The following is a 13416-nucleotide window of genomic DNA, read 5'->3' as shown; positions in this document are numbered from 1 at the left end:
ATGCTTGCCTGTTGTACACAATAACAGCGGTCTCATATCAATACCTAACGTTCGGCGCTCAATATGACATGGCATAATATGACACTGTAAGAGTTAGTGCTTTCGGTTGAACATAGGTCTTGAAAAAAGTGTGCTGAAGGGGGTGTGGAAGAAAATTATGGGGTGAGCAAGCAACCCATCGCACCCTCCTGGCCCCGCATCTGCATTTTCCCCGCATACTTTCGTCCTTTATTTTTTGGTTAGAACTCTTTCAAAATTATAATTCCTGTAAATAATTTGTATATTTTTGTATTTGATTTGCTTTATTTTACTTCGCTTTTTGTGCCACTTTTGGCTAATTTGCGAAGATCGGGATTAGTAATGATATGATGAAATTTATGAATGGACATTCACAAACATCCATGCCCATGCCAGGATTCGAACCAGGGATCCCTGGCGTCGTAGCGCGATCTAATAACCACTCCGCAAGGGGGACGGAATTCCTGTAAAGAAGAACGTCCTAGAAGCTTTTGAAGTTGCGAGACATGAAACAGAAGATAAGATGTTTTTTATAATGACTATTCTTCTCGATATAAATGTGTTACGATATTTACCATATTTACCGATCATGTCGAAAAAAGTGTGATATCATGTAAAAAAAAGTCAGTCTTGCGGAATTATTATGTAATGTTCTTTACGGACTCACAACAATAAAGCACTTAAATTGTGAAAATTATTGCAAGTGACGTAAACAATTACTGTGCAAAATTTAGGGTATTTTGGATTATACGTGAAGCTAGGTCATGAGAAACTAAAGCGCTTCAGTAGGCTTTTGGTTCTAGTCACATTCTTGGAATGGGTGCATCGCATCATCAATGTCATATATTAACTATTCATCGTCATCATTGCGATTTGCATTATAGAGACACTAAAACAATGAAAAACATGTTAGATGTAGTGGTGTTTCTCGTCTCTTTCGGGATAGTAAGGAAACAGATTAACTGACGGGGGGGCACTCTTTTTTCATATTATCTTTCTTTCTTTTCACTGAATTTATGTTATTTCACGTTGTTTTTCTACCTCTTGAATTCATCGCGATGAGAAGGACAAAGAAACATTAGCCTGCTTCCGTGGTGGAGTTGTTAGCGTAACTAACTACGAAGCCAGAGGCCTCCGGTTCGAACCCTGGTCGGGTATTTCCAATTATCCATTTCATCTGTTCATCACTCATCCTGAACGTCGCGATTAACAGAAAAGGTGAGAAACGTAACGTTAGTTGTGTACTCGTTTGGTCAAATTTATATTTGATATTATTCGACCAGGTTCATATGCAGGACCGCTGAGAAAATATTGTGGGCATGGTCAATGGTAATTTAGGAGACCCCGCTCTGTGTTACGTGTAGCTTTGGTAATTATGCAGACACCCACCCCTCTTTCATAATTACCTTTTAACCCTTGTAACGGTCATAATTCCATTGGTAGCACGACAGTTGTTGAATTTGTTTTTTGAAGTCCACCTCATGCACATAAATGCTAATTGGACGGGACCTACAGTTTAAAGTTTGATCTGAACCACTATGTGCCTCCACCAGATATCGAACCCGTGGTCTTTTGATTACAAGGCGACGATGTTACCACTACGCCATCGGGGAAACCCTACGGCAGTTAAAAACTTCAACCTATTAATTAATTTCAGGAAGCTCATGGACTTCGGAAACGGAGCGTTGAGGGGGCCGGGGGTGGTGATGGTAAAAAATCCAGAAAATTATATACTCTTGGTTGCCTTCTTGATTTGGGCAAAAAATATACAGGACAACTTGTCACAATGTGCTTCGCTTACAGTTAACCCTACGTTTCTCAAGTTTATATATTTTTTTGAAAAATAGTTTGTATTAAAAAATAATTTCATTTGTATTTACAAACAATTTACTTGTACAAAATCTAGATAAGTTGCACAATGCTCATTGGCACAAGCATAACATGCGAACATCGTCGTATCTTGAATCGTGTAGTCGTGTTCTGCATGTAACCTACCTTGATGTAGAAGTGGGTCATTTAGTGAACAAAACAGCACCATTATACGGATTTCTTTGCTTATCGATAAGCACAAATACTAACAATTTTTTTTCATTCATTGCAGGAGAACAGGGACCAAATAGCAGGTTAAAACATTGCATGTAGTAGATGAGATACATATCCAGATACACGCACATGTGTGTGTCCGTGTATACGTCAGCCAAGCACGCATCAAAAACAAACTTAGACGCGCATTTATATTTAAAATGGATGTAAGTGTGCATTGACTTTCTCCTCAAGATTATACGGCAATAAAGAAAGAACATGAAGAGTTATTCAAACGTTAGTCCAAGTACAAATGTTTTCCTGCCATTTGTTCTATACTCTGTCCCGGCCATCTCTGCAGCAAGGCGGCGCATAACGACAGAGGAAGGGGGGATATTCGAGTGGGCAGAGCGAAACAGTGAAGGCTGGTAATTGCAGTCTCTTTCCCCACTCCAAGCAATCCCATTCCCTCTCACGTGTTCATTGGTGGAGCCGTCTCGCGTAACTACTTGCGCAGATACTTGTTTTCCTTCGCTTGCTCCAGAAATACCTGGGACAGAGTGTAGTGTGTTACACACTGGCGTTACCAAGAAGAGGTTCTCTGTAGCTGTAAGTAAGTTATGTGAGTTTGGGATAAATTTTAGACTTTGGGAAACTAAAGTCACTCTCATCTTTAGGACTGAGAGTAACGTTAGCTTTCGAAGCTCGGAAACTTTCTGGAACTCAGCTAATCAGTAATCTGAGACAACCCGTTGTCAGCAGAGCTTCAGTGCCTTCAGGTAACACTCACATTGCAAGAAATAAAAATGAAAACAAAATATAAATCTAAACACATCGTAGACAGTCTTATCACTACCTAGGTATATTCTAGTCATAGAAAAGAAATAAATACATACCAAAAGCATCTCCTGAAAGGCATGGAGGCAACTGCTCGATCTTTTCTATCATATCATGCCAACTATTACTAGGTTCATCTTGAAGTCCGCAAGGTTCCGTGGGTGCAAAACGAAAATCACATTCCTAGTAGAACGAAATGAAAGATCATGCAATTAAACAAACAATTAAGCATATACATGTCAAGTAAAAGCTATATCTAATAACTAGTACAATTAGTTGTACAGTAACAATATTAAAATTTGTTTTCTCCTAATACAAATTGATACATACGCTGACAAAATTATTTGCTGATACCTTTCACTACAAACTAACAGGCAGAAGTTTATGTTGGCTTTATTTTATTAGTTCTTTACCAATTAGTAACTGGTGGGGGAGGAGGCGTATGCGGACAACGCGTGGCCCAAGGAATCTTTACATCGTCCACAGAAGAAAACGAAAACAACACAATGACGATATTCTAGACGCTGTCGATAGCACTGAAGGACATTTGTCACGAAGAGGGACGGTTTTTCAACTTCTTTCTTTCAAGGAGCTTTCAGACCAAAGCGACACGCGATATAGGGTTAGGAAGAAGGCTGGACATCGGATCAAAACTAGTTCAACAATGGCATAAAAGATCACATTGTTGCCGACAAATGAAAGATAAAGACACAAAAAGTGATGAAAATTAGAAAGAGACATTGCAGAAAGGGTGAGGGTTTCACACTGAAATGATAAGCGACACGGCTACCACCAGTCTGCAACAAAAAAATATCCACTGCACATGGGCGACCAGAAGATTGAGGCGACACGATGAACGCTATTGAGAAAAATTTCCCAGTCCGAGCGACATACAAGCGACAAGCGGCGTGTTACTCTGATACGAAAACTTGCATTTATTTCTGAAGGTTCGTTTCCAAGTGATACATGTCGCTTGTCGCTTCGGTATGAAAGCTCCCGTAGACAAACTTTACTATGTTGGTTTTCCATCTCCTTTACTATCGGCCATAATATAGAAAGAATATTAAAATGTGGCATGCAGAGTTTGAAATAAGTAGTACACTATATAAATGACTTCACAGCTCGAGATTGTAGTAGGGTGTTTATTATTTCTATGCTTATGGCATCATTATCTGTATCAACTTGCACATAGCGTCAGATATTTAGCATAAGCTTGTGTAGTAAATAATTTGTATATCTGATATTTTTACGCAGGTAAGATTTACGAAAGTGTGACACACGAATAGCCAGGCTTATGAGTATTTGAATTTTTATAATTTTGTGTTGCCTTCTTTCCTCGTTAGGTTCGCGAGATGAGGATAAATAACGATTTAATGAAATTGACGAAAGTCCACTTGCAAAGAAACGACCATCCCCACACCAGGACTCTAAATTTGGACCATCGGTGGCGATGCACAGAGGGTGCCGCCACTCAAAGCTTCTTCTTTAAAGAAAAGGAACCAAAGTCAGAATATGCGACGGAGAATAAAAAACAAGCTGAGATCGCTAATGGGTCAGGAGTGGTTAAATAATCTCTCAGTATTGTCAATTGAAAAATAAATTGCAAAAACGCTTAATATTGATAGAATAATTGTCGATTTTGTTTCATTGATAGCAAGAAGAGTTAAATTCTAATTATTTTCTTTCCGAGATATTAGTCTGGATTGTAAATATTTTGTAAATTTACTTAGAATAATGTGTAATACACAGTTTATAACGATGTTACTTTTTAAAGCAGAGTTGAATAATTTAAAATTACAAATTTTTCTACCGAGAAAATACTGCACTCTGTATTTTAATTATTATTCTTAATATGTTTTCTTCCTTTACTTGAGACGTATTCTGGTAAGACACTGTTGGAATTTTCTGTTTCCCGAAGTAGTATTTGGAAATGTTCTTCAGACACCAAGACTTAACTGAAGTATTCTTAAATATAATTTTTTTTAAAAAAATCAGAAATATAAACTACAAATCTTTAAATATAACCATAATTATTTTTAATAAGTTTTTATTTGTTTCCCCATTTCAAAGTTTGTAGAATAAAGATAATATCAAAGGACCCACAAAAAATGTCCGTGCTTGGTAGTGCGAGCGGTGGGTGTGCGAGGTAAACTACAATCCTCCCTAGGGCGCCAAAATATGTAGTTACGGCGCGATCATAAGATGCTGAAATTCGTTCGCTGAGTTCAAGAAAAGAAAACGTACTCAGAGCCCGCACTATGCATATAAGAATATTCGTCCAGTAACAGCGACTCCACGAACGAGCTGAGCTGTCTCTTCATCCAGAACGATGTGCATCACTTTCTCGAGGACATGCAAGAACTCCTTGGCATTGCGACCACGTGCAACCTAGGAACGTGTCTCTGAATTTGTAAAGCTGTCTTTGAAGGACTGCATCGGGATTTATTAACCTTGCTGACATCTCCACGCCCACGCATTCTACAAACAGGCACCTTATCGCTTAATTTGAAACTAATAGTGAACGGTCACGTCTGAGCCACATTCTCGATGTCCCTGTGGCAACCGCTCCGCAATATGAATGTGTTGTATTGCCATTTTATATACTTATTTTACAAATAAGATCCACGAGATGTGATGTGTATTCGAATATGCTTCCAGGAGATACGTATTCGAATACATATCTTGTGTATCTTATTTGTAAAATAAGTATGTAAAATGGCAATACAACCCATTCATATTGCGGAGTGGTTGCCGCAGCGCGCACGGCCTGGGCAAGGGTATTCTTTTTGAGTGTCCCTTCATCAGTTTCATCATATCATCCTCATCTTTGCGATTAGTCAAAAGGGGCAGAAAAACGAAGTAAAAAAACAAATCAATCAATTTCTAATTTAACAATTGCTAGTTTCCGAGATATTCAATTTTTTAAACAAATTAAAGATTTGATGGCGGCGAATAAGGAAATTCCCGCGAGATCAGCTACATCATTTCCTTTCGAGAGCTAACGTCACTCTCAACTTCAGGGATCCCTTCAATACATGAAGATGAGGGTGACGTTAGATCTCGAAATCCCGGATGCCTATTCTGAACTGACCTGGATGATATCCATTCATATTTAATTTAATTTCAAAATATGTGGCGAAATCAGCGCTGAAGTAGCCCTGCGTCCAATGGTAATGGTGGGAGATGGGATTTTCTTCTTCTAAGTTTATTTTCCCAATCCTAAATTTTTAAGTTCATTCCCAAACATTCCCCCTAGCCCACTTTGAATAGGCTATATGTTCTATTGTTGTATTTCTCTAATCAAAAACAAATTTGCATTAAATGTGAATTCGGTTCATGCTGGATTTTACGTCCAAATGTGATACTCCCATCTCAAATCTTTGTTGGCCATATGATATTTATGGAGCTGCAAGTAAAGGTTTTTGTTCAAATACAAAACGAAAGATATGAATGAATATTACATTTGTTGCTAATGTTATTTCAAAGAGACAATTTTAATTTACTTTTTAAGTGTGTTCATCCGGTAAAGACCACTTAAACAGTTCAAAATGTGAAAGAAGAAAAAGTCTAAAAAAATCTCGCCATGACAGTTTTTATTTATTTTTATGGCACATCATTAGAGATTATTGAACGTAAAGAGAAGCTTGCATGATCTTTAGAACTATATGCTTTTTAAAAGAATGTTGTGTGATTCCATATGAAACAGAAAGGAAGACTGTTTAATATTTTCTGAGCAATAACCAATATGGATGAGTGACAATCTTTAGAAATGATTTATTTGGTACAGTACCTACGATTGAATCAATTTAAGAAATTTCATTCTAGAGAGAAGCAATTATTAATTTTAGAGTGAATATTTATGCTGAAATGATTCCGGAGTGCACTATGTCAAAACATTGACACTGAAACAAATTATGGTAATTTTCGTTGGCGCACACAAAACATTTTCAGCCCAAGCCACCGTCGTGCCTGGTGCTGTAGGTCGTAAATTAGCCTTCCAGGCTCTGTGTAGATTGATTGGACTTTGAGAGGTCGACAGCTGTTACATCCATGCTGTTTCATCATCCTCGGAACGCTGGCCTGCAGTAAATTATAACACAATATTGCTTTCTCTCCCCTCTTCATGTCACAATGACCATCCTGAACTTTCTGGACGGAGCTCTCCAAGTGATTGATTAGTCAGCGAGCTTGGGAAGAGCCTTCTCCAGGTCAGAAATGAGAAAGAAAATGTTCAGGCAGCAAGATTCTGAGACTTTTAGATATTCTCATCCTCTGATTTTATTTATGAAATTGGGGTAACACTAGTCTTTTTATTTTTTTCTCTTAAAACTTGCAATTAACTGCCATGCAATATTCTTGGTCAAGCTTTAAAATGTATTCCTTGCATAAATGAGATGCTAGTCCTATTCAAAATTCCTTTCATTTGCATAACGTTTACACTTTTCATAACCATTGCAATGTATATTATTCCCCGATGGCGTAGTGGTAACGTCGTCGCCTTGTAATCAAGGGGTCCGCGGTTCGATACCCCGTGGAGCCACATTTCACAGTGGTTCGGATCCCACCTTAAACTGTAGGTCTGGTCCCGATTAACCTATATGTGCATAAAGTCGACTTAAAACAACAAATCAATCAATCAAGCAAGCATATTCTTATTTCTCAGCAGGTTTCTGAAAGAAAAGAAAATTGATTTATGACCTCTTATCCGAAGACTATCTGTAATCTTAGTATTAATTTTGGTCTTCCGTACTAATTTTCGCATAGGAATTTAATAGAGTTTAATTCATACAGTATCTCATCAAAAGTATCCAGACAGCCAATTTCAATAGTAAACCCCTCCATTAATGAATGATTTCAAGTTTCATGTTCTTTCATTAAAGGGAATTTTGCATGCTCTCTATACATTGTACAAAGATCCTTCAATGACTATGGTGCGAAACAAGCCGTTCGTGGGGCCCCATTTACATCCTCCTCCTCTTTGTGCCGTTTGCGGAGCTCTTATCGACACCACTAAGCAGAAGTCTACAAAACTTAAAATTTCCTAAACAACATGGGTGTCTGTGTCATTCACAGCAGAAGAATTGCTAGATTATTTTATTCAAAAATACAATGTGTATATTATAATTTAAGAGGTTTTGTTAATCAGAATTTGTTTTATTGTGGCTTGTTGTTGCTTGTAATCATCTTGATAATAAATACATAAATGTCCGCGGGTTTGCCGTACAATGCTGATAAGTTTTGCAGTGCGTGAGACAGTGGCGTCGCTAGGCCCTTTTAGGGGGGCTTCAGCCCCCCCCAATCCCTCGATAAACCCCCCCCCCCAATTTTTAGCTATTATTACATACAGTATTTCGAGAAAACATATTTGAACAATTGTTAATGCAGGAACATACCTCTAGATACATATTCTGGGAAAGAATCGTTTCGTTGTGACAGTTTTTTTTAAACAACGATCTTACATCTGACACGTCATGTCTTTAGCTGGCAACAGTGCAAACGATCGCCGTCATTTGTTCTATTTTCACAACGGTTGCTACGCGAGGAAACGGTAGTGGTGCGTTTTGTGTTACGGAGTTTGTGATGTTGTGTGTTTGTTATCAAAGCTTTTGTGACATTTACTGTTGTTCGTACAACAATGGACAAATTTATTATTCGAAGTAAGCGCCTGAAATCGGAAGCTTTAAGCGAATGCAGCACAGCCACAAATTGTATCGATGAAGATAAGGTACCTGCTTCAACTGCACCAGCTGAATCGGAAACATGTCCTCCCACTCTAAGTTCATCTACAAAAGAAGTCGAGAGTTTCATCACTTCAGATTTAGGCAGTAAAAACGAAGGGCCTATACAACCGTTTCTTTCCAGATTTCCAGGTAGTGTTTTCGGTAACCAGAATAGGTGTTTTAATGAAGTATGGTACAAAAGTTTCCGGTGGATTGAGTACAGTGTTCATCACGATGCAGCCTTTTGGTTTCCCTGTAGACATTTCGAAGGCCAGACAGGTAAACCAGATCCTGCATTCACCAGTATTGGTGTTCGTAACTGGAAAAAGGCTATAGACAAATTTAAAGATCACGAGAAATGTGCTTCGCATGTAGGTAATAGCAACTGAAAAATGGCTGACGTTCCAAAGTACAGAAAAATTGGGGACAGTAGTTAATCGTTTGACAAATGCCAGTGTGAATGAAATAAGAAAAAACGCCGTTTTTATCTTCATCACGTTGTTGAAGTGTTATTGCTCACAGGTAGGCAGTGCATATCACAAAGAGGCCATGATGAACGTGAAGAAAGTTTCAATCAAGGAAATGTGCGTGAAATTCTGAAGACATTAGGGAAGTTTGATACTGATTTTAGTGTAACATTTCAAAACGTTATGCCAAAAAATGCAACGTATCTTTCTCCAGACTCCCAGAACGTTCTGCTGGAATGTAGTGCAGCTTTGATGAGAAAAAAATTATTAACGGAGGTACATAAAAGTGGCTATTTTGCAGTTATTGCAGACGATACAAGGAACATAGGTAAGGTTGAACAAATGAGCGTGTGTCTTCGCTATTTTATTTATAACAAACTTAATGAGAGGTTTTTGTGTTTTTTGAATGTTAAAGATTTAAGTGCAATGGGACTAAAGGCACGACTTTGTGAAAGCTGTCTGAATATGATATAAAAAATGCAATATGTGTTGGTCATGGGTATGATGGTGCCACTGTCATGAGTGGCCAAAATAGTGGTGTTCAACGGCTATTTAGGGAAGAACATCCCTTTGCACTATATGTTCATTGCTATGCTCACAGGTTAAATTTGGTTCTAGTTAACATTTGTACAGAATTTGGAATTTTTTTTGATATCCTCAAGTGCTTGTATACCTACTTTTCTACGTCCGGAATAGCTCATGCACGGTTTGTAGAAATACAGACAGAGTTAAATGTTCGTGCAGAACTAAAAAAATCTAAGTAGCACTAGATGGGCTTGCCAAATAAGGTCTCTACGTGCTGTGAGAAAAACTTTTGATGCTCTTTTGAAATATCTGAGGAAACCATCAGATTCAGCAGATAAATGTACAGCCCTAGGCCTTTATGAATTTTTGAGAAAATTCCACCATGACGTCTCTGTTTATTTTCATTGAGCTTCTGTCCATAACAGAAATTCTCAATAACAAGTTGCAGTCACCAAGCCTTGATATTGCGGAGGCAATTGCAGGTGTTAATGCAGTGCTTGACACTTTACGCGGTATGCGAAATGAAGAATATTTTAACTTTGTATACAAAGAGACAGAGTCATTTGCGAAACAGAAGGTAACTCTCAACGAAACAAGTGTTGAATATTATTCAAAAGTTCACAAACGTGTTCACACATTACCATCATCACTGAAAGACCACGTTGTAAATGAAACCCTGGGGGAAACAAAACTGATACCGATAAACCTGCATTCTGTGGACTTTTTACACTATCATTGATGGAATGATAAATGAGCTGGAAAGTCGTTTCAAAGATAAAGCAACTTCCAGTGTTCTGGTTGGAATTCAGCATATGTCACCTTCTTTACTTACAACAAATTTTGACTTGTTTTTGAACCCTGAATTCTTGAGTGGTTTTTGTGACTATTTTCAATTACAAGTGCCGATCGCTGAATTCATGGTTGCAAAAAATTACCTAAAGAACTTGACATACACCATCACATCCATAGTACATTTAATGAACGCCATTCCAAAAGACGTGTTTCCGAACTTATGCAGAATGTTGCAAATTGCAGTGACAATTCCTGTGACATCAGCATCGTGTGAGAGGAGTTTTAGCTGTTTGAAGATAATAAAGACATTTTTGCGTAACAGTATGGGCCAAGATAGACTTTCCTCACTTGCAATACTGGCCATAGAAAAGGAAGAGTGTCATGAATTGTGTGTGGATTGTGTTATTGATAATTTTGCAAGAAATTCAAACCACAGAGTACAGCTGATACATAAAGACATAGTTCACCAGCATTAGAAAACAGGACAAGAATATCCATCTGTTTTCATAAAAATTAATGCAGTAAGTCTATGTTAGTTTTAATTCCTTATACTTGTTATATATTATTGTCTTATTAATCACTTTGCTATTTTCAAACATTAAAAATATTTACAATAGTAGTAAGTCATGTATCTGGTTGCAGCCCCCCCCCCCAAAGCAGATGGCCTAGCGACGCCACTGGCGTGAGACATCAAAACGGACAACTTTTGTTCGTAACGTCCTGCCTGTTGAAACCTTGTTTTTATGCTCCGAATCCTAGAGAAATGACATTTTCTATCCTGTATATGTATGCAATCCCATGTAACACTTCTATGGTTGCCACTACCATTTATTTACTATTTAAAATTATGCAATTATCACCGTACACACACATACGTGGGTTATCGTATTTGATGTGTTTGCATTAGTGTTCAAACGAGAAGAAAACGTGCTGACGAAAGGAACGTCCTTATACCTATGTAGCAACAACTTCTGGAGAATCCAGAAATAACCTTACCTCAGCTTTGAATTATTCAATAATTTTAGTAGGAAGTTCGAACAGAAGTGAGGTAGGGCTTAATAGCAGTGTTGTGGTATATGATTCAGAGCAATTCCAAGGAGGTGAGGAGTAAAGTCGCCGATTCAACAATCTTTCACCCTGACGTCATTCTTACGGTTTTGGAAAGCAGCGCATCTGCCATTTTGTTCTGATTGTTCCTTTTCTTCACTTTTTTTTTGGACCCAGGACTGAAAAATGACCACCCGAGTAGTAAGACCACCCGAGAGTGTGTATACCCTAAAGTCACCAATTAAAGAGAAACTTCTCCATACGACTCGAAGCAATGTCTCAAAAAGGGATAGGGTATCCAATACCATGATTACCGTGATGTTCAACTGGCATGTCCAGCAGAATGCATGCAACCTTCCTTGTCACAAACACCTATTTACGTACATTTCTCTGTAATGAATGGCAATTATGGTAACCTGCTCTTGTTTTACAGAGCCTCTTTCAACACGTTTTCGGTCTTTAAAATCACTTGGAATTATGCCTTCCTTCAATCATCCTTTGTGGTGTTTTCTCCGTGGAAGAAAGAAACAGAAAGGTTGAAAATCAGAAGAAAAAGTCACAAAAAGTAAGACATGCTGTTGACGCAGCTCGGAGGAGGAACGGAATGAAGGCTTGGCTAAAGAAGTTAAGAAAACCAGGAAATATAAGCGAATCAAGAGGTGAACGTGATCATTCAGAGATAACGAAGACTTACGTTCACAGTTCAAAAATGCAAATTACACCTCAATATCGATGCCCCAGACAAGACTTAAATTCTAGCATTATCCAAATAATCCATCTTATCAAGCACTAAAACATGTTTAGCTAAAGGATCAATTTAAATTCATATTCAATTAAGAATTTTCATGAATACGACTTGAAGATTTCATATTTATGTGTGTGTGTGTGTGAAGACTACACACACACACACACACACACGCATACAACCGTTGAATGTTTTTTTGAAATAATGTTGCGGAATGAATGTATTTTTCGTTTATAATTATTACATAGATTACTCAACAAACTACAGAGCATTTCCTGACATTTGCTACGAGACTCGGCGGAAAGCGGCCCGGCGTCAGCGCTTGTCTTTCCCGGTGAACGGGACCGCGACAGTCGCACGTTACAGTCTGTTTTTTTTTTCACTCTCCCTGCCTTCGCTCTCTTTCCCTTTCTGTTGACGTTACAGACTGACGGCAGTATAATCCTCCCTCGGAAGTTGTGTTGTGTCGTGTCCGTGTGTTGAAGATTGTGGGTTAATATGGCACCACAAAAGTTTACATTACAACAAAGGATTTATCTTGTAGAGTGTTACTTCGGAAAGAGGAATTGTGGAGAAGTGCGACGACGTTTTACAACGAAATTTCCTGGTGTTCCCGTTTCCAATAGGACCACTATATTAAACCTCGTAAAAAAGTTTAGAGTAACAGGGTCAATTCTGAATAAAAGTGGAAAGAAAAATGGGGAAATGTAAAAAATAAAGTATACAAAGACAATCCGCACACCATCCGTGAGTTAAAAGAGAGTATTGTACGAGAAATCGGGAGAATTACAGTAGAAGAACTTGCACGTGTAAATGACAATTTCCTTCGGAGATGCCAGGAATGTGTTGCAGCAGAGGAACATCATGTTCAACATTCTGTAGTCAAGGTTAGTACACAATATGAAAACTGTAATTTTAATAGCCGACTCTAGCGACTGTCGCGGACCACGTTCACCGGGAAAGACAAGCTAAGACGCTGGGCCGCTTGCCGCCGAGTCTCGTAGCGAATGTCAGGGAATGCTCTGTAGTATAATGAATATGTATTGACAGTGCGACCTTACCTTAGAACCTTTAGAAAATAATCTAAAAGCATTTCTTAATATCTCTATGTTTGAATTTGTCAATTTACTAATTCAAACTAGCTCCCGGGTTCGAATCCCGGCCTGGCCATGGATGTTTATGAGTGTTCATTCATCAATTTCATCATATCATCACTCATCCCCATCTTTGCAAATTAGCCAAA

General features: G+C 38.2%; 1 protein-coding gene across 2 annotated transcripts in view; it reads right to left on the bottom strand.

Moving 5' to 3' along the window:
* LOC145984032 (cadherin-like and PC-esterase domain-containing protein 1) overlaps positions 1 to 13416 on the bottom strand; it is a 516258-nt gene that overhangs the window by 93654 nt on the left and 409188 nt on the right. For both annotated transcript variants that reach the window (XM_083117366.1, XM_083117365.1), the window contains one exon: positions 2937 to 3060. In XM_083117366.1, the coding sequence (XP_082973492.1) occupies positions 2937 to 3060 (124 nt within the window). The remainder of the gene's footprint in view (positions 1 to 2936; positions 3061 to 13416) is intronic.

This window comes from Lepisma saccharinum, chromosome 2 (genome assembly GCF_977018435.1).
Source record: "Lepisma saccharinum chromosome 2, izLepSacc3.1, whole genome shotgun sequence".
In the NCBI taxonomy this organism is placed as follows: Eukaryota; Metazoa; Arthropoda; class Insecta; order Zygentoma; family Lepismatidae; genus Lepisma; species Lepisma saccharinum.
Note: the sequence above shows the minus strand (reverse complement) of the source record. Positions and strands in the feature narration are given on the sequence as shown.